The 22,748-nt window shown below is 38.6% G+C and overlaps 1 protein-coding gene across 1 annotated transcript; it reads right to left on the bottom strand.

Annotated features, from left to right (window-relative positions):
- Positions 1–9,844: 9,844 nt before the first annotated feature.
- Positions 9,845–10,783, bottom strand: LOC129620539 (olfactory receptor 4F15-like). The gene has a single exon (XM_055536355.1). It carries the CDS (start codon positions 10,781–10,783, stop codon positions 9,845–9,847), a length of 939 nt encoding a protein of 312 aa, XP_055392330.1.
- Positions 10,784–22,748: the final 11,965 nt, after the last annotated feature.

Here is a 22,748-nt window from a genome sequence, read left to right as displayed (position 1 = left end):
TGATGACCTGAGAGTGCTTGTTTGGAGAAAAAGACCACATACTTGGTTTCTCTGCCTTCTTAGGAAACACTGGTGACTGTGTGAAGTTCCCAGGAGTTCTTCAAAAGCCAAGTCCCCTTAGAACTTGCCATCTCTCCTATTGGAGATTTAAAATTTATCAGTTATCCAATGCCTGGAGAGACAAATCTTTAAACAAAAAAGATTATTAGAATGATACATTTTTATAGAAGTGGGAAAGAACTTTGAGATGATCTTGCCCAGTTATTTCATTCTACAGATGGAAAACAACCCAGGAGGTTAAATGCCCAGTGTATTTGCAGCAATACATTCACAGAGCCAGCACTAGAAGCCAGCCTAACTCAGTCCAATGACCTTCCTCACTCACGATCTACACCTGCTTGTAGGAAAAGTCATTAAAAAGCTAGACTGTTTATATTTGATTGTATCACACCAAATTGGAAGAGTCCTATTCATCCCTGAGTTCTCTTTCCTTTTAAAATAAAATGAGCTGTCCCTTTCTGAAAGACTATTTTTTTCCCCATTGGGTATTGCTCTTCCTTATCCCCTCTCCTATTTCTTCAAACAACCTGGCCAGTCCTTGAACAGTTCTCTTTCAGAATTTTCAGCCAGCATCTCCTCTGTACCATCCTCTGGCACAACACCAGAATCTTCTTTGAATCTGAGCATATGCTCTCAGTCTAGGCATTGGCTGGAGCCTTCAAATTCAGAGGAAAGTAATAGTGAAGGAGAGGGAATCACACTAGAATCCTGGAGGCTGAGGACTGAGATTTCCTTTTGTTTAAAACAGAATTTGGTTCTTAAATAGTATAGGAATACACTGAGTCCAGAACTCTGTTTTGCACAATGGAAAACGAAGTTTAAAATGAATTGGAAAGCACAAAAGCCAGAAACGTGAATCTTGAAAAATTTTCACATTAAGAAGTTAAAAATATCAGAAGGTATATGTGTGTGTGTGTGTAATTAATTTTAGAAGACAATGCAATTCAATGATTGAAATTTGATCATAGGAAAGAGATGGTATAGGATGAAAGGACAAATAGATTTCAAAAGAGAAAACTGACACAGTATTTTACAGGGGAATGGAAATTGAAGGAAGGTCGAGGGTTATGGGGAGAGGGAAGCAACCATGACAGGGATGGTTTTGTAATTTAAAAGTGTCTTTCTTACTTGCCTGTTCAGTCACAGGGTGTATATTTTTAGAAGAAGAGAAAGTCAGAGAGTGTACTCTTTTATATTTGTAAAAAGCACTCCCACCCCACTCAAAGACAAAGCTATATATAAGATTATCCATAATGAGAAATAACCTAATTAGCTGCATAAGAGAGTGACTCGCTGCTGCTGCAAAGATGGCTAATACTCAGCCCATTATTAGATTCTCTTGGGGACTAAATCTTTGAGTCACATTGGTTTCCCCAAGAGAGAAATATTGAAAAATTTTCTGGTGATGAAACAGTGGGAAAGAAGGAAGGTTTTTTTTAAAAAAATATTATTGGGATATAGTTGAGTTACAATGTTGTATTAGTTTCAGGTGTACAGCAAAGTGAATCTGTTTTACAGGAAGATTTTGACATAACATATTGGATTGTATAATAAAAATCCCTCTTTATGGTGGATGATCTTGCTTTGAGTGACTGAGATGAAGGTGTGAAAATATATCCTGAGAAACAAGATATTCATAGTACCAGACTTGAAGAAATAAATCTAAACCCTTGATAGGTAAAGATAATTCTCATAATTCATAATACTTTTCCTGTTTTTAATTATGGCAGATGTTTACCTGTGACTCTACTTGTGCTCATAAACTTTGGACTACTGGGGGTGAAGGTCTTAAATGGTTTTGAACTTTATTTTTCCTGACTTGACTGGATACAAGTAAATTTTGGGTTTGTTGGATCAATGTCTGAAGAGAAAAAAATGTAGGGAGTTATTTTGAGTTGTCTGTAATAGGAGCATGTTTACCTGAGAAGGAGATAATTATTCAGATGACCTGTAACAATCATCAAGATAAGCCTAGTGGATTTCTCTGAAAAGGGCTGACTTTACGTAAAAAAAAAATAAATAAAATTGATCTCCAGGTTACCATGGTGGGCTCAAGGTATCAAAGCTCTATCTTTGTTTAGAGTTGTATATCATTTTCTCCTGCCCAGAAGCCATATACTCTAGAAAAGCAGCAGAGTTATGGCTTGTCTAAATTAATTTTGGTAAAATAGTGACATTCCAAATTAGTAGAAAATTTCTCCTGTGGCCCTCCCCCACACCCAGGGCTTGTCCATAACACTGTGAGCAGTAAGTGCGTGTGCTGTGCTTAATTGCTCAGTTATGTCTGAATCTGCGACCCTATGGACTGTAGCCCACCAGGCTCCTCTGTCCATGGGGATTCTCCAGGCAAGAATACTGGAGTGGATTACCATGCCCTCCTCCAGGGGATCTTCCCAACCCAGGGATCGAACCCAGATCTCTCACATTGCAAGCAGATTCTTTACCATCTGAGCCACCAGAGAAGCTCTGTGAGCAGTATAGAACTCCATAAATCATTCTACCATGCCAGTAAAACGATTGTGCTTTTGTTCTAAGTGAGGAGATTGGGGTACCATGGAAAACAGCATATTCAGATGAATGAGGGAGAAGATAGGCAGAAATAGAATCCTAGGAAGCTGGCCGCTAGGCACAGAGCATCTCCTGGGCTATGTGAAGTTCTCTCCTGGGACATGCGACACAGGTTAGTTGGCAGTGGAGAAACCTCAGTCCCAGTAGAAGATCAGAAATTGTTAATGTAGAGTTCTTGAGACCTGAGAGTATCAGAGAGGCCCGAGACCAGTGATTCACAGGCTGAGATTGGCTCAAGATTTGAATCGACAAAGCCTGTAAAAAGAACTCACTGGTATATTTCACAGTAGATTTCAGTTCTACTTAAGGAGATAGAGGCAGAAAAAATTAAGGAGAGACAAGTAGAAAAAAAAAGGGGAGGATTTCTTTAAATCTGGGTGATCTTTGATCAAAAGTAAAAACAAATCCCAATTTCTATGCAGCAAATTATTCACACTGTTAATTTTTATTCTTTGTTGGGGTTTATTAATTAATTAATTTCTATTTTTTTAAATAAAATTTTTTTGGAGTATAGTTGCTGTACAATGTTGTGTTAGTTTCCGCTGTACAGTCAAGTGAATCAGCTATCCATATACATTTATCCCCTCTTTTTTGGATTCCCTTCTTATTTATATCAACACAGAACACTGAGTTGAGTTCCCTGTGCTATACAGTAGGTTCTCATTACTTATCTATTTTATACATAGTAATGTATATATGTCATTCCCAGTCTCCCAATTCATCCCACACTCCTTGACCCCTTGGTGTCCATACATTTGTTTTATATGTCTGCTTCTCTGTTTCTGCTTTGCTAATAGGTTCATCTGTACCATTTTGTCTAGATTCCACAGTTCAGTTCAGTCGCACAATTGTGTCTGACTCTTTGTGACCCCATGGACTGCAACATTCCAGGCTTCCTTGTCCACAACCAACTCTCAGAGTTTGCTCAAACTCATGTCCACCGAGTCAGTGATACCATCCAACCATCTCATCCTCTGTCATCACCTTTTCCTCCTGCCTTCAATCTTTCCCAGCATCAGGGTCTTTTCAAATGAGCAAATTCTTTGCATCAGGTGGCCAAAGTATTGGAGCTTCAGCTTCAGCATCAGTCCTTCCAAATGTATATTCGGAGCTGATTTCTTTAGGATTTGATCTCCTTGCAGTTCAAGGAACTCTCAAGGGTCTTCTCCAACACCACAGTTCAAAAGCATCAATTCTTTGGCACTCAGCTTGCTTTGTAGTCCAACTTTCACATCCATACATGAACTAGCAAAACCACAGCTTTGACTAGATGGACTTTTGTTGGCAAAGTGATGTCTCTGTTTTTTAATATGCTGTCTAGGTTGGTCATAACTTTTCTTCCAAGGCGCAAGCATCTTTTAATTTCAAGGCTGCAATCACCATCTGCAGTGATTTAGGAACCCAAGAAAATAAAGTCTCTCACTGTTTCCATTGTTTCTCCATCTATTTGCCATGGAGTGATGGGACCAGATGCCATGATCTTTGTTTTTTGAATGTTGAGTTTTAAGCCAGCTTTTTCTGGCTTTCTCTCCTCTTTCACTTTCATCAAGCTCTTTAGTCCCTCTTCACTTTCTGCCATAAGGGTGGTGTCATCTGTGTATCTGAGGTTACTGATAAATTTCCTGGCAATCTTGATTCCAGCTTGTGCTTCATCCAGCCTGGCATTTTGCATGATGTACTCTGAATAAAAATTAAATAATTTATGCAGGGAGACAGTATATAGCCTTGACATACTCTTTTCCAATTTGGAACCAGTCTCTTGTTCCACGTCTAGTTCTAACTCTTGCTTCTTGACCTGCATACAGATTTCTCAGGAGGTAGGTAAGGTGGGTGGTATGGTATTCTAATCTCTTTAAGAATTTTCCACGGTTTGTTGTGATTCACACAGTCAAAGGCCTTGGCATAATCAATAAAGCAGAAGTAGATGTTTTCTTGGAACTCTCTTGCTTTTTCGATGATCCAATGGATGTTGGCAATTTGATCTCTGGTTCCTCTGCCTTTTCTAAATCCAGCTTCAACATTTGGAAGTTCTCAGATCACATACTGTTGAAGCCTAGCTTGGAGAATTTTGAGCATTACTTTGCTAGTGTGTGAGATGAGTGCAATAATATGGTAGTTTGAACATTCTTTGACATTGCTTTTCTTTGGGATTGGAATGAAAACTGACCTTTTTCAATCCTGTGGCCACAGCTGAGTTTTCCAAATTTGCTGCTTTATGACTGCAGCACTTTCATAGCATCATCTTTTAGGATTTGAAATAGCTCAGCTGGAATTCTATTACCTCCACTAGCTTTGTCATGGTGATACTTCCTAAAACCCATTTGACTTTGCATTCCTGGATGTCTGGCTCTAGGTGACTGATCACACCATCGTGATTATCTGGGTCATTAAGATTTTTTTTTTTTGTATAGTTCTTCTGTGTATTCTTGCCACCTAGTCTTAATATCTTCTGCTTCTGTTAGGTCCATACCATTTCTGTCCTTTATTGAGCCCATCTTTGCATCAAGTGTTTCCTTGGTATCTCTGATTTTCTTGAAGAGATCTCTAGTCTTTCCCATTCTATTGTTTTCTCTATTTCTTTACATTGATCACTGAAGAAGGTTTTTGTATCTCTCTTTGCTGTCCTTCGGAACTCTGCATTCAGATGGGTATATCTTTCCTTTTATCCTTTGCCTTTAGCTTCTTTTCTTTTCTCAGGTATCTGTAAGGCCTTCTCAGACAACCATTTTGCCTTTTTGCATTTCTTTTTCTTGGGGATGATTTTGATTACTGTCTCCTGTACAGTATCATGAACCTCTGTCCATAGTTCATCAGGCACTCTGTATATCAGATCTAGTCTCTTGAATCTATTTCTCACTTCTACTGTATAATCATAAGGGATTTGATTTAGGTCATACCTGAATGGAAATAGATGGGGAAACAGTGGAAATAGTGTCAGACTTTATTTTTTGTGGGCTCCAAAATCACTGCACATGGTGATTGTGGCCATGAAATTAAAAGACACTTACTCCTTGGAAGGAAAGTTATGACCAACCTTGATAGCATATTAAAAAGCACAGACATTACTTTGCCAACAAAGGTCCGTCTAGTCAAGGCTATGGTTTTTCCAGTGGTCATGTATGGATGTGAGAGTTGGACTGTGAAGAAAGCTGAGTGCCAAAGAATTGATGCTTTTGAACTCTGGTTTTGGAGAAGACTCTTGGACTGCAAGGTGGTTCAACCAGTCCATTCTAAAGGAGATTAACTCTGGGTGTTCATTGGAAGGACTGATGCTAAAGCTGAAACTCCAGTACTTTGGCCACCTCATGTGAAGAGTTGACTCATTGGAAAAGACTCTGATACTGGGAGGGATTGGAGGCAGGAGGAGAAGGGGAAAACAGAGGATGAGATGGCTGGATGGCATCACTGACTCGATGGACATGAGTTTGAGTGAACTCTGGGAGTTGGTGATGGACAGGGAGGTCTGGGGTGCTGCGATTCATGGGGTCCCAAAAAGTTGGACACGACTGAGTGACTGAACTGAACTGAACTGAATGGTCTAGTGGTTTTCTCCACTTTCTTCAATTTCAGTCTGAATTTGCCAATAAGGAGTTCATGATCTGAGCAACAGTCAGCTCCCAGTCTTATTTTGGCTGACTGTATAGAGCTTCTCCATGTTTTGTTGCAAAGAATATAATCAATCTCATTTTGGTATTGACCATCTGGTGATGGCCATGTGTAGAGTCTTCTCTGGTGTAGTTGTAAGAGGGTGTTTGTTATGACCAGTTCATTCCATTGGAAAAACTTTGTTGCCATTCTTCATTTTGTACTCCAAGGTCAAATTTGCCTGTTACTTCAGGTATCTCTTGACTTCCTACTTTTGCATTCCAGTCCCCTATAATGAAAAGGACATCTTTTTTGTGTGTTAGTTCTAGAAGGTCTTGTAGGTCTTCATAGAACCATTCAACTTCAGCTTATTCAGCATTACTGGTCAGGGCATAGACTTGTATTATTGTAATATTGAATGGTTTGCCTTGGAAACAGAGATCATTCTGTTGTTTTTGAAATTGCACCCAAGTATTGCATTTTGGATTCCTCTGTTGACTATGATGGTTACTCCATTTCTTTTAAGGGATTCTTGCCCACAATAGTAGATACAATGGTCATCTAAATTAAATTAGCCCATTCCAGTCCAGTTTAGTTCACTGATTCCTAAAATGCCAATGTTCACTCTTGTCATCTCATGTTTGACCACTTCTAATTTACCTTGATTCATAGACCTGACCCAGGGTCCCATGCAGTATTGCTGTTTACAGCATCAGACTTTACTTCCATCACCAGTCACATCCACAACTGGTCATTGTGTTTGCTTTGGCTCCATCTCTTCATTCTTTCTGGAGTTATTTCTCCACTCTTCTCCAGGAACCTATCTACCTGAGAGTTCATCTTTCAGTGTCCTATCTTTTTGCCTTTTCATACTGTTCATGGGGTTCTCAAGGCAAGAAAACTGAAATGGTTTGCCCTTCCCTTCTTCAGTGGACTATGTTTTGTCAGAACTCCCCACTATCTCCTGTCCATCTTGGGTGGCCCTACATGGCATGGCTCATTGTTTGATTGAGTTAGACAAGGCTGTGGCCCATGTGATCAATTTAGTTAGTTTTCTGTGACTATGGTTTTCATTCTGTCTGCCCTCTGAGGGATGAGGATAAGAGGCTTATGGAATCTTCCTGATGGGACAGACTGACTGTGGGGGAAACTGGGTCTTGTTCTGATGGGCGGGGGCATGCTCAGTAAATTCCACATATATGTGTTTACATAGGATTTTTGTTTTTCTCGTTCTGACCTCAGTCTGTATTTAATGACAAATGTTTATAGATTGTTTTCTGTACTGTTGCTACTGATACTAATGTTTGGCAGTAAATATGATGGCAGCATTAAACAGCTCCTCTTCTCATGGAAGTTAAGTGTAATGAGGAAGACTTACATTGAATAGGAAATCATGAGTGTCACTAATGTTACAAAAGTGGTAATAAGGAGTGCTATAATAATACACAATAAGAAGAGAGTTCTTGAACCCAGGTCCTGAGAATTATTCCCCGGTAAAGTGTTGCTGAAACTGAGGTTTGAAGAATAAGTAGATGTTACTAGATGAAACATAAAAGACAAGTGTTTCAGACAGAATGTTCATCAGTGCAAAGCATCAGAGATGAGAGAGTTTGAAGTTTCCAGGCAAGTTAAAAAAACACCAAATTGAATCTGAAGTTAAAGGGAAAGAGCATGTTGTTCTCAGGGGCAGGAGACATGGTGGAAACCAGGTCTCTGGTGGCCTGATAAACTTTGAAAGAGAGGTAATGTTTTAATTTAAGGTCTATGACAATTATGTTAAAGTCATTGAGCAAAACAACTACATGGTTAGATTTATATTTTTAAAAACCTCTCTACTGAAATGAAGATAATGGGATAAGATTTGAAGCATGAAGACCACATAGTTGACTTAAAATTCTATTCTAAAAAATAATATGTGATGGTTTCAACAAGAATGGTGACATTGTAGAAGAAAATAAGGGGAGGTATATAAGAAATGTTTATAAAGTGGAATTAATAGACTTGCTGATTTATTGAATATTGAGGATCAGAGTGAGGGAGGAGTTCATTATCACCCCAGATTTTGGGTTGAGCTACTGGGCAAGTGTTTGAGCCGTTTATTGTGACTTTGAAAGAACAGGAGGTTTGAGGTGAAGCCATGGGAATGGATGCAACCTAGGGACAGAATATAAAGTGAGAACAGGCTAAAGATGCAATTCTGAGGAATCCTAAGTTTGTTGGTTGAACAAATGAGGGAAATTCAGCAAACAGATGCTGGGAAGATATTACCCAAGAGGTAGGAGGTAAACCAGGAGATTATAGTGATTTAGAGGCCCAGTGGAGTATTTGAAGGAAGGAGTTATAAGCAATAATTAAGTTAAAAAGAAATTCCTGTCCAGATGAATAAGAAAAAAGGATGCTTGGGGCTGGTGCACTGGGATGACCCAGAGGGATGGTATGGGGAGGGAAGAGGGAGGAGGGTTCAGGGTGGGGAACACATGTATACCTGTGGCAGATTCATTTTGATATATGGCAAAACCAATACAATATTGTAAAGTTAAATAAAATAAAATTAAAAAAAGAAAAAAAATTTAAAAAAAGAAAAAATTTAAAAGACATATTAGATTGTTTTATTTATACAGAGGAGACAGAGATGTTACTGTATATTCCTGTAACTTTAACGAAGTCTTTATTCTAGATGTAGAAATCCTCAATTAAATTGATTATGCCTCAACCTTTTTGGCTTTCTATTATTCCAAGGTTATCAAACAAAGATACATAAACTCTTGTATTGGGCCGTGGGGTGAAGGAGGGGATGGTGCTTGTGGTGGTGGTGGGATGGTGGTTTGACAGACCAGGAAACCATATTCAAGGAAACCAGGACCTCTAAATATACATTCTTGGGTGATTATTATGCTGTGAAGCAGCTATTAATTATACATCTTTTTAAAAGAATAAACTGAGCTAGTTGAATGTTAGAAGGTCTTCATATTCAGGATAACAGAGAAGCATAAAAAAAGTGCAAAAATATTTGGTCTAAATTCATCTAAAATATTGATAGTGTTAAAGAAATTCTGTACATGCAATCACTGAAATCTAAACACAATTGAAATGGCATCCTAAACTGAAAAAGCTCAGGGTGTAGTCAAGTCTTGAATTCAGGGCTAAACATAAATAATAACAGTTGATTTTATTCTTACTGTTAATTAAAATAAAATTAAAATAGAAAATCAGAAGTATGTACTTTATTTATAATTTACCCAAACCTACATTTTAGATTCTTAATCTATTAGATTACTATGAGATATATTTGTCAATTTTTGAGGTATTTATTTATAATTGAGAGTAATTACACCCAGCAAGTCCTAGGAAATGGCACCAGAAAATGGTATTTGAATGTTAAGTTTACATGTGGAGGTCAGCTTAGTTTTCTTTTCTCATCTCTTTTCTCCATGAATGTAGAGGCAGTCAATTTATTCCTTGTGATTGTCAAAATAAAAGTCAACTCTAACTTGATAATCAATTTCTACAGGTGCATCTTTGTTGAACTATCATTCAAAATAGTAATTCTTAACCATAGTAATGATGATAGTCACATGACTCTGTTTTTGGTGATCTTGAAGCATCGTGTACTCTAGATCTGCTCCATTCATTATGAGATCCCACTGGAACCTACAATCCGTTTGCCCAGTCTCCTCATGGCAATTCTCATGTCTTTGTTTCTCAATGTATAAATGGTAGGATTCAAGATAGGGGTGATGGCAAAGTCAACAATAAACAAATACTTATCCAATGATGTTGTAGGGAAAGGCCACACATAGAGAAACATACATGGCATAAAAAACAAAATTACTACAGTGATGTGAGCTGACAGTGTGAAAAATGCTTTAGATAAGTCTCCTGAAGAACGTTTCCAGACAGTGACCAAAATGAAAATGTAGGATATAATTAAAGAGAAGAAGGTAGCCATGGATATAAACCCACTATTAGCAATGATTACAAACTCTAGCTTATAAGTGTCTACACAAGCAAGTTTCATGACCCGAGGAAAGTCACAGTAAAAACTGTCTATTTTATTGGGACCACAAAAAGGCAAGTTTATGACAAAAACAAACTGAGATACAGCATGGATTATCCCCACTATCCAGGCAACCACTACAAAGGAAACACACATTTTGGAGCTCATAATTGTCAGGTAGTGGAGAGGCTTACAGATTGCAGTATACCTGTCAAATGCCATGGCTATGAGCAGCACCATCTCAACTCCACCCATGACATGAATGAAAAATATCTGTGTCATACATTTTATAAAAGAAATGATGTTGCAGTTAGTGAAAAGATCAGAGATCATTTTGGGTACTGTGGTAGAGGAAAGACCTAGATCAAGGAGGGAGAGATTGGCCAACAGGAAGTACATGGGGGAGTGTAAATGAGAGTCAATAATTACTGTGAACACAATGAAGAGGTTTCCCAGAATAATTCCCAAGTAGAACACAAAGAAGAACCAAAAAAGAAAAAGATGCATTTCCCATGAATTTGAAAGTCCGATTAGTACAAATTCAGATACCACAGAGTCATTTACTCCATCCATTGACTCAATCAGAGAAGAAGCTGAAGTATTCTGAAGGTAGAAAATAAGAAAGAATTGAGATATATGGGTACCAAAGATTAATACCTTATTTATCCATCAATGATTATGTGGAAAACATGTTGTAAATGCCAAAATATGAAGTGAGAAGAAATACAGAGAGGGGCAGGTTAAAGGAAGATAATTGAATAGGAGAAAAGAGATAATAAAATTTAGACCATAAAGACAAGGAAAGAAATCATATGGGAATATGGCAGGTAAAATGGAGGAATTAGGAATAAAGAGTAACAGTTTCCTAGGAGAGAGCTTCTTTACCAAGTTTGTGCTGAGCTTAGTTGCTCAGTTGTGTCCAACTCTTTGCAACCCTATGGACTGTAGCTCGCCAGGCTCCTCTGTCCATGGGGATTCTCCAGGCAAGAATACTGAAGTGAGTTGTCATGCCCTTATCCAGAGAATCTTCACAACCCAGGCATTGAACCTAGGTGTCCTGCATTGCAGGCAGATTCTTTGCCATCTAATCTGACAGGGAAGCCCAGTTCTGGCTTCTTCAGTCTTGTTCATAAATATTTTAGCATAACATCTTCCACATCATGAATAATCAGCATATCTGAAGTGTTCAAACTCTTAATCACATTTGTCCACACAAGTGTTAATCACACATAGAAGAGTTTCCAACAAATGAGGGCATGAATGTTGCACTTAAGACGGTAGCATAAAATGAACAGGTTTACTTCTCTAATTTACAATACTTGGAGAATTAAGATACAGTTTAAATCAAAGGAAACTCCAAAGAAGGAGTGTCTAAAAACCCCAAAAGAGAGTTATTGAGTACTTTGCTAAGCTTGAGAGAGATTTTGTGCTTTGAGAGCTGTGCTATAGGATTGGTCTTCCCTGGTGACTCAGACGGTAGTAATTGGCAATTCAAATGTGAAACTGAGAAACAATGATGCCTTCACTGAAACAAAATATTTAGTCATGATGCACTAAGAAAATGAAAAAAACTGCAGACCATGAAGGTCACAACAGCTTGTCTTTCAAGTATTTGAAGCTTGCTGCTGCTGCTGCTGCTAAGTCGCTTCAGTCGTGTCTGACTCTGTGCGACCCCATAGACGGCAGCCCACCAGGCTCCCCCATCCCTGGGATTCTCCAGGCAAGAACACTGGAGTGGGTTGCCATTGCCTTCTCTGATTTGAAGCTTAGTTCTGCTAAAATGCTATCTGAAGGTGAATGAAACTGCTACCAACAACTTTTTAATAGAAAGTATCTATTATCACTACAAATAAATGTAAACATTGATGAGATCATGTATAACACATTTTTAAATCCATTCATTATCCAATACAAAGAGACAGAATAAAAGTATATTAAAGGAAATAAGCTATGAAACAGGGGAAACAGTGACAGATTAAATTTTTTTTTTTTTTGCTCCAAAATCACTGAAGATGGTGACTGCAGCCATGAAATTAAAAGACGTTTGCTCCTTGGAAGAAAAGTTATGAACAACCTAGACAGCATATTAAAAAGCAGAGACATTACTTTGCCAACAAAGGTCTGTCTAGTCAGAGCTATGGTTTTTCCAGTAGTCATGTATGGATGTGAGAGTTGGACTATAAGGAAGCTGAGTGCGAAAGAATTGATGCTTTTGAACTGTGGTGTTGGAGAAGACTGTTGAGAGTCCCTTGGACTACAAGGAGATCCAACCAGTCCATCCTAAAGGAAATCAGTCATAAATATTCATTGGAAGGACTTATGCTGAAACTGAAACTCCCAATACTTTGGCCACCTGATGCAAAGAACTGACTCATTAAGAAAGACCCTGATGGTGGGAAAGATTGAAGGCAGGAGAAGGGAGCTACAGAGGATGAGATGGTTGTATGGCATTACCAACTCAATGGACATGAGCTTGAGTAAACTCTGGGAGTTAGTGATGGACAGGGAGGCCTGGAGTGCTGCAGTCCATGGGGTCACAAAGAGCTGGACATGACTGAACAACTGAACCGAACTGAAGCTATGAAAAGGCATACAGAAACAGGAAATTGATAAGATTGGTACCAAAATGAATATGGCCATTATAAATGATGTAAAATTATTTTTTTTGTCATGCCCACTAAATTATTGACAAAAAATGGTTACAAATGAGTGTCTTATATGATGTGCTATTAATATTATACATTACAAAAATATGTTTGCATATACAATAACATCTCAAGAAGATAACTTTGGATAATGACACTTCAGGTAATTTTAATATTAAAAATTTAAATATCTGTATTTTATATTTTTCTAAACCGACCACATATTTGTGATAAAAAGCGAAAATGAAAGGAGAGAAACAGGGCCAAGAAAATGAAAAAGAAGAGCATTGAGATTTATGGAGGTAGTGAAGTATGCATATATGTGGTGGTTAGAGTAGTATTAGCATTTTTGGCACTAGTTTAATAGTTTTATTAGCCTTGGTTAAACCACCATTTCTTGGATGGTGAATGACAATTACTGGAAGTACATGAAGAAAACTCTGGATGTTCTATGTCAGATTTGGACCAGATATGTACTTGCTTCCTTCTCTAGAGAAATGTTAATATATGTGACATTCTATAGAATCCTGGTTTGTTCGTTATTTGGAATAGATAAGTCATACACTGAAAACAGTGGGAAAGCGCTAATAGCTCTCCCACTTTTGTTTGTCAATTGAATTTTATTCTTTCCAATAGTCCCTTATATTTTCCAAAACAGATAAGATTGAGTGAAGAAATATGTCTAAAAAGAAAAGGTAAAAAGGCATACTGCAGAGTGAAATCAAACTTTCTTATAACTTTACATACACTATGTGTACTGATTAATCTGTTTAAAACTTATCAGGAATTGGTTCTAATATTTAGCTAGTTAATTCTGAAATACTGAGTTCTTGCTTAGAGGGAAGAGTATAACCAAACAAGTTTAAAATATTTATTTCTTTTGCTTTCTTCCATCTGAGCCACCAGGGAAGTCCTGTTTTGCTTTCTTAGAAAGCATTAAAGACTCAGAACTTCTCCGGAGGCAGAGTCTCATAAAAGTTGGTTGCTATCTCTGTTGGATATTTTGGCTCTAACATTTAGAACATGGAAACCTTTTCAAAATATTTTTTTCAAGCAAAAAATCAGATGGAATGTAGGTAATCTGACTTCCGTGATTAAAAATTCCCTCTCCTCTAAGGAGCCAAGAGAAATTATAACCACCTTAAGATTGAGAACACACAGAAGGAAAGCTGTTCAAAACTCAGTTCTTCACTGATATACCATATTCATTATTTTTTTCTTTTAATTTCTACCCTTAACCACCTTAGCTCACTGGTTATAGAATACTTACAGAACTAATGGACACAAGTTCTATTAAGCCATGTTCATTCTTATCATTCTCTCTTTAATTCTTGATCCACTCATCACTAATATCATTGAGGGGTTTATCAAATATGCCAAATAGAGGGAACTAACTGAATCCAATCATTTTCATATGAGGGCAAATAGTCACTTCAAATGGTAATCTGTTTGAAGCATGGATGGGAATGGAATGGGCAAGATATGGGCATATTCAGTCTCCACAATGGGAAATGCAGGGACTTCATCTTATAAGATGATGAAGATGGTGAGAGATGCAGGAACCTTGAGATACTAACTCACCAAAGACAGCCATCATAAATATTGGTCCCTTCTTCAGGCATAATATAATCTAGTGAAGAATGGTGTCAAAAGGATTGGGAATAATTGGAAATGGAGAAAAGAAAGAAAGTGCTAGAGAAATATGAGATTGCTGTGATATGGTTCAGTATTAGGTAAATTTTTATGACCTACCTCTTCTTTTCTAGGATGCATTTGTTGAAACACAATAATTTTGATTTCTGCTTTGTAGTATAATCACCTCTAGGACAAAAATATATAAGTTTTTTTTCCCAGTGAGATTATACTTAATTAGTAGCACTAGGTTTGGGGGACCCATTGATATTCTGAGGTCCCTAGTAACCGTTTTATTGATTTCTCCTGGGAACCAGGTCTACAAGTCATGTTAATTTTCCCACGAGAAAAAATATCAGAAGAGTTACTTGGTGATGAGAAGTAAGAAAAAAAGAAGACATAAGAATATCTCCTTTATATAGAGAGAGATAATGTGCTGGATGGCTAAGAAATAAGTACCATTTGGAACAGAAAATGTGGAACCACAAACTCACTTACAGTTACTGAGGTGGGGAAGGGTAAGAAGTCGTTCACAATTCTTCCTGACACCCTCATTCATTGACCGGGCGAGAATGAGGTTCATTTATCAATATTTTTTTTTTCAAGAGACAAGCCTTAGGCTTTATGCATGGGGCATATTCTGATAACCATTCTTGATTTATTCCCATTTAGTGATTTTTGTCTATTAACTGACATATTGTTGTCCAACAGATACATGAAAAGATGTTAACCATCACTAAGGAAATGTGAATCAGATCCACAATGGTATCACCTCTCATCTGTCAGAATGGCTATTATCATAAAGATATGAAATAAAAAAGTGATGACATGAATTTGAAGAAAAGGGAACCCATGTATACTGTTTTGTGGGAATGCAAATTAGTGCAACCTCTATAGAGGTTCCTAAAAATTAAAACTATCATATAATCCATATATGATTTTATATACAATGATAAATCAAAACCAGAAGAAACAAAAACACTAATGAAAGCGATATCTGCACCTTCATGTGCGTAGCAGAAGTTTTCACAATAGTCAATACATGGAAACAACTTAAGTGCCCACTGATAGATGGGTAAAGAAATTGTGGTACATACAGCTGGCCCTCCATATCTCTAGTTCCATATGTGAGGGTTCAACCAACTACAGATCAAAAATATTGGAAAACATTCCAGAAAGTTCCATTAAGCAAAATTTTAATTTGCCACATGCTGGCATATATTTACATAGCATTTATATTCTATTAGATATTATAAATAGTCTAGAAGATTTCAAGTATAAGGAAGAATGTGTGTAGTGTGTGTGTTAGTTGCTCAGTTGTGTCTGACTCTTGCAACCCCAGGGACTGTAGCCCACTAGGCTCCTCTGTCCATGAAATTCTCCAGGCAAGAATACTGGAGTGAGTTGTCATTTCCTGCTCCAGAGGATCTTCCTGACCCAGGGACAGAACCCTGATCTCCTGCATTGCAGGTGAATGCTTTACCATCTGAGCTACTAGGAAGCAAAGGTGGCTTTCAGCAAATCTTTTAAGATGTACCCTCAACTGTTTAACTCTCCTGGCAATGGGCAGCAATGCATGTATATACAAGATAAATAAAAGGAATGAGGTCCTCTGATCTCTGCAACAATGCTCCTCTTACCTCAAATAAACTAAGGGATGACAAATGCCATAGGCTTATCATGGAAATATGAAAGCTGTGTTTGTATTTCTCTCTTTTCTCTCTCATGTCTCCCCCTCTTTTGTTTAAGTGTCCCTGAGATCATTTTGCAGTGTAAACTGAGGAGGAAGATGTGCCTGAATTCTCTGCTAAATGCACAATAAAGATTGGGCCACTCTTCTGTGTGAATTTTCAGATATAGAATGTTTCTAGGCTGAGTCCATTTCTAACATGACTCTTTGGATGAAAACTGATATCCTGCAATAGGTTTTTTCACAGGGAAGAAAAATGAGGGGATTTCTTTTGGGTATGAATGATTAGATTCTGAGTAAGCTATTCCTTCCTCAGATTTTCCTCAGGGGTTACATGCAGAAGTCTCTCCCCAGAAGGAGTTCTTAGAGGTTGAACTCTTAAGTATGGAACTACATAAGTGTGCAGAGTCATCCCACATCTGTTACATTGACAGGGTTTCCCCCATTATGAACCCTTTGATTCTCGGTAAGGGATGAGCTGTGATTGAAGGCCTTTCCACACTCACTTCACTCATAGGGCTTCTCTCTGGTGTGGATGATGGAGTATTGAATGAGGCTTGTGCTCCACCAGAAGACCTTCCCACACTCCATGCATTTGTAGGGCTTCTCTCCACTGTGAATCTGCTGGTGGCTGGTGAGGTATGACTTGTGGTTGAAGGCTTTCCCACACGCTGTGCCCTTGTAGGGCTTTGCTTCACTGTGGATGGTGAAGTGCCAGCTGAGGCCTCACTGATTGCTAAAGGCCTTTCCACATTCTTTGCATTCATAGGGTTTCTCTCCAGTGTGGGCCCTTTTATGTAAAATAAAAGTGGAGCAGTAGATGAAGGCCTTTCCCCACTCGGTGCATACATAGGGCTTCTCCCCTCTGTGGACCCTCTGGTGCTCGTTGAGGTATGGCTTGTGGTAGAAGACCTTCCCACCCTTGAGGCACTTGTAGAGCCTCTCCCCGGTATGGGTGATGGAGTGTTGAATGAGTCTGGTGCTGTCACAGAAGCCCTTCCCACACGTGCTTCTCTCTGGTGTGGATCTGCTGGTGCATCATGAGCTGTGACCTGTGGTGGAAGGCTTTCCCACATTCCATGCACTTGAAGGGCTTCTCTCCCATGTGGATGATGTGGTATCATATGAAACTTTTCTTGTCTCAGAAGGCCTTCCCACACTTGTGTAGGTTGTATGCAAATACCTTATACAACTATATGACTTTGTAAAAGGAATTTGAGCATCTTCGGATTTTTTTGTCTGTGGGGGAATCCTGGACTAATCCACTGTGGATTACGAGGATGTTGTTCAGTAACTAAGTCATGTCTGACTGCATCCCCATGGCCTGTAGCACATCAGGCTCCTCTGCCCTCCATTATTGCCTGTCTGCTCAAATTCATGTCTTTTGAGTTGGTAATGCTATCTAATCATCTCATCCTCTGTTTCGCCCTTCTTTTGTCTTCACTTTTTCCTAGCATCATGGTCTTTTCCAATGAATCAGCTCTTCGTATCAGGTGGTGAAAGTACTGGAGCTTCAACTTCATCAGAAGTTGTTTTAATGAATATTTAGTGTTGATTTTCTTTAGGATTGACCTGTTTGATCTCCTTGCCATCCAAGGGACACTCAAGTGCCTTCTCCAGCACCACAGTTCAAAAACATCATTTATTTGGTGGTCAGCCTTCTTCATGATCCAACTCACACATCTATACACGACTACTGGAAAAACCATAGTTTTGACTATATGGACCTTTGTTGGCAGTGAGGTCTCTACTTTTTAAAACACTGTCAATGTTTGTCACAGTGATCCAAGCCTATGCCCCAACCAGTAATGCTGAAGAAGCTGAAGTTGAATGGTCTATGAACATCTACAAGACCTTTTAGAACTAACACCCAAAAAATATGTACTTTTCATTATAGGGGCCTGGAATGCAAAAGTAGGAAGTCAGGAAACATCTGGAGTAACAAGCAAATTTAGCCTTGGAATACAAAATGAAGAATGGCAAAGCCTAACAAAATTTTGCCAAGATAATGCACTGGTCATAGCAAACACCCTCTTACAATAACACAAGAGAAGACTCTACATATGGACATCACCAGACAGTCAACACTAAAATCAGATTGATTATATTCTTTGCAGCCAAAGATGAAGAAGCTCTATACCATCAGCCAAAACAAGACTGGGAGCTGACTGTGGCTCAGATCATGAACTCCTTGTTGCCAAATTCAGACTAAAATTGAAGAAAGTAGGGAAAACCACTAGACCATTCAGGTATGACCTAAATCAAATCCCTTATGATTATACAGTGGAAGTGAGAAATAGATTTAAGGGTCTAGATTTGATAAACAGAGTACCTGATGAACTATGGATGGAGATTTGTGACATTGTACAGGAGACAGGGATCAAGACCATCCCCATGGAAAAGAAATGCAAAAAAGCAAAATGGCTGTCTGGGGAGGCCTTACAAATAGCTGTGAAAAAAAGAAGTGAAAAGCAAAGGAGAAAAGGAGAGATATGAGCATCTGAATGCAGAGTTCCAAAGAATATCAAGGAGAGATAAGAAAGCCTTCCTCTGCAGTCAATGCAAATAAATAGAGGAAACAACAGAATGGCAAAGACTAGAGATCACTTCCAGAAAATTAGAGATAACAAGGGAACATTTCATGCAAAGATTGGCTCGATAAAGGACAAAAATGGTATGGACCTAATAGAAGCAGAAGATATTGAGAAGAGGTGGCAAAAATACACAGAAGAACTGTACAAAAAAGATCTTCATGACCCAGATAATCACGATGGTGTGATCATTCACCTAGAGCCAGACATCCTGGAATGTGAAGTCAAGTGGGCCTTAGGAAGAATCACTACGAACAAAGCTAATGGAGGTGATGGAATTCCAGTTGAGCTATTTCAAATCCTGAAAGATGATGCTGTGAAAGTGCTGCACTCAATATGCCAGCAAATTTGGAAAACTCAGCAGTGGCCACAGGACTGGAAAAGGTCAGTTTTCATTCCAATCCCAAAGAAAGGCAATGCCAAAGAATGCTCAAACTACCACATAATTGCAGTCATCTCACACTCTAGTAAAGTAATGCTCAAAATTCTCCAAGCCGGCTTCAGCAAGCAATACATGAACTGTGAACTTCCAGATGTTCAAGCTGGTTTTAGAAAAGGCAGAGGAACCAGAGATCAAATTGCCAACATCTGCTGGATCATTGATAAAGCAAGAGAGTTCCAGAAAAACATCTATTTCTGCGTTATTAACTATGCCAAAGCCTTTGACTGTGTGGATCACAATAAATTGTGGAATATTCTGAAAGAGATGGGAATACCAGATCCCCTGACCTGCCTCTTGAGAAACCTGTTTGCAGGCCAGGAAGAAACAGTTAGAACTGGACATGGAACAACAGACTGGTTCCAAATAGGAAAAGGAGTTCATCAAGGCTGTTATTTTCACCCTGCTTATTTAACTTCTATGCAGAGAAATGCCGGGCTGGAAGAAGCACACATTGGAATCAAGATTGTTGGGAAAAATATCAATAACCTCAGATATGCAGATGACACCACCCTAATGGCAGAAAGTGAAGAAGAAAAAAAAAGCCTCTTGATGAAAGTGAAAGTGGAGAGTGAAAAAGTTGGCTTAAAGCTCAACATTCAGAAAACAAAGATCATGGCATCTGGTCCCATCACTTCATGGGAAATAGATGGGGAAACAGTGGAAACAGTGTCAGACTTTATTTTTTTGGGTCTCCTAAATCACTGCAGATGGTGATTGCAGGCATGAAATTAAAAGATGCTTACTCCTTGGAAGGAAAGTATTACCTACCTAGAAAGCATATTAAAAAGCAGAGATATTACTTTGCCAACAAAGGTCCGTCTAGTTAAGGCTATGGTTTTTCCAGTGGTCATGTATGGATGTGGAGTTGGACTGTGAAGAAAGCTGAGCGCCAAAGAATTGATGCTTTTGAACTGTGGTGCTGGAGAAGACTCTTACGGGTCCCTTGGACTGCAAGGAGATCCAGCCAGTCCATCCTAAAGGAGACCAGTCTAAAGCTGAAACTCCAATACTTTGGCCACCTCATGTGAAGAGTTGACTCATTGGAAAAGACCCTGATGCTGGGAGGGATTGGTGGCAGGAGGAAAAGGGGACGACAGAGGATGAGATGGTTGGATGGCATCACTGACTCGATGCACATGAGTTTGGGTGAACTCCAGGAGTTGGTGATGTACAGGGAGGCCTGGCGTGCTGCTATTCATGGGGTCGCAAAGAGTCGGACATGCCTGAGTGACTGAACTGAACTGATGTTTGTCATAGCTTTTCTTCCAAGAAGCAAGCATCTTCTAATTTCATGTCTGCAGTCTCTGTCCGCAGTGTTTTTTGACCCCAAGAAAATAAAATCTGTTATTGCTTCCACTTTTCCCCCTTTTGTTTGCCATGAAGTGATGGGACTGGATGCCATGATCTTAGTCTTTTGAATGTTGAGTTTTACGCCAACTTTTTCACTCTCCTCTTTCACCCTCATCAAGAGGGTCTTCACTTCCTTTTCACTTTCTGTCATTAGAGTGTATCATCTGTATATCTGAGGTTGTTGATATTTCTCCTGGCAATCTTTATTCCAGCTTGTGATTCACCCAGCCTGGTATTTCACATGATTTATTCTGAATGTAAGTCAAATAAGTAGGATGACAATATACAGTCTTTTCCCAATTTGGGACCAAAAGGTGACTATATACTCCTATCCCAATTTGGAACCAGTTCATTGTTCAATGTCTGGTTCTAAGACTTGTTTCTTGACCTTCATACAGGTTCCTCAGGAGACAGGTAAGGTGGTCTGGTACTCTACATCTCTTTAACAATTTTTCAGTTTGTTGTGATCCACAGAGTTAAAGGCTTTGGTTAATGAAGCAGAAGTAGATGCTTTTCTGGAACTCCCTTGATTTTTCCATGATCCAAGAAATATTGGCAATTTGATTTTTGATTCCTCTGTCTCTTCAAAACCCAGCTTGTGCATCTCAGTTCACATAATGCTGAAGTCTAGCTTGAAAGATTTTGAGCGTTACTTTGCTAGCATGTGATATGAGTGCAATTGTATGGTAGTTTGGATATTCTTTGGCATTTCCCTTCTTTGATATTGGAATGAAAACTGACCTTTTCCAGCCCTATGTCCACTACTGAGTTTTCCAAACTGGCTGGCATATTGAATGCAGCACTTTAACATCATCATCTTTTAGGATTTGAAATAGCTTAGCTGGAATTCTATCACCTCCACTAGCTTTGTTCATAATAATGCTTCCTAAGGCCCACTTGACTTTATACTCTAGGATGTCTGGCTGTAGGTGACCACATCTTCATACTTATCTGGGTCATTAAGATCTTTCTTGTCTAGTTTTTCTGTTTATACTTGCCACCTCTTCTTAATCTCTTCTGCTGATGTTAAGTCCTTACTGTTTCTGTCCTTTATTGTATACATCCTTTCATGAAATGTTCCCCTTGATATTCCAGTTTCCTTACAGAGATCTCTACTCTTTACCATTCTATAGTTTTCCTCTATTTCTTTGCAATCTTCACTTAAGAAGGCCTTCTTATCTCTCCTTGCCATTTTCTGGACCTCTGCATTCAGTTGGGTATATCTTTGCCTTTCTGCCTTGCCTTTTGATTCTCTTCTTTCCTCAGCTATTTGTAAAGCCTCTTAAACCACTTTGCCTTTTTCTATAAGTGAGTCCACATGTCTCTTTTATAGACAGTCTATTATTACACCAAATTTTGAGTTGAGCAATTGGGTGTTTGACCCATTTGCTGTAACTTTGAAAGAAGGGGTGTGAGGAAAAGGAGACATGTTAGTTGTAGACCTTCTGAGTGGGCATTGTCTGTGAAGCATCCAAGTAAGAAGATAGATTTGTGGATTAGGAACTCAAGAACTAGTAACCTGGCTTTGAGAGCCCCAAGCTAAAAGCTTGGCATAGTAATGAAAACTGTGGGAATGGATATCATCTAGGGACAGAATACAAAGTGAGAATAGGCCAAAGATACAATTCTGAGGAATCCTAAGTTTGTTGGTTGGGCAAATGAGGGAAACGCAACAAACAGATACTGGGAAGGAATTACCCAAGGTGTACGAGGAAACCAGGAGATTGTAGTGTTTCAGAGGCCCAGTAGAGTATTTAAAGGAAGGAGTTGTCAGCGATAATTAAGCAAAAAAAAATTCCTGTCCAGATGAATAAAAAAAATTAAAAAGAAGTATTGTTGATTTATTTATATGAGAAAGTCAGAGATGTAATTGTAGATTTCTGAAAAAACACAGGACAAAAAATAAGCTTTTGATTTTTTTAATTGAGCAGATTTTATTTCCAGAACAATAGAAGCATATAAAAAAAAAAGGTTATGTGTATCTTCAACAAAACCTTTATATTCCAGATGTAGAAATCCTCATTTAAGTTGATTATGCCTCAACATTTTTGGCTTTCCATTTATCCAAGGCTATCAAACTGAGATACATAAACTCTTGTGGGAAGGGATAGTCTGATAGATAAGAAAACATATTCAAGGAAACCAGGACCTCTAAATGCCATCTTTGGGCGATTAGTATCTTGTGAAA

The sequence above is a fragment of the Bubalus kerabau genome, chromosome 10 (genome assembly GCF_029407905.1).
Source record: "Bubalus kerabau isolate K-KA32 ecotype Philippines breed swamp buffalo chromosome 10, PCC_UOA_SB_1v2, whole genome shotgun sequence".
Taxonomy (NCBI): domain Eukaryota; kingdom Metazoa; phylum Chordata; class Mammalia; order Artiodactyla; family Bovidae; genus Bubalus; species Bubalus kerabau.
The sequence above is the reverse complement of the archived record's forward strand: the minus strand, read 5'-3'. Positions and strand labels throughout refer to the sequence as shown.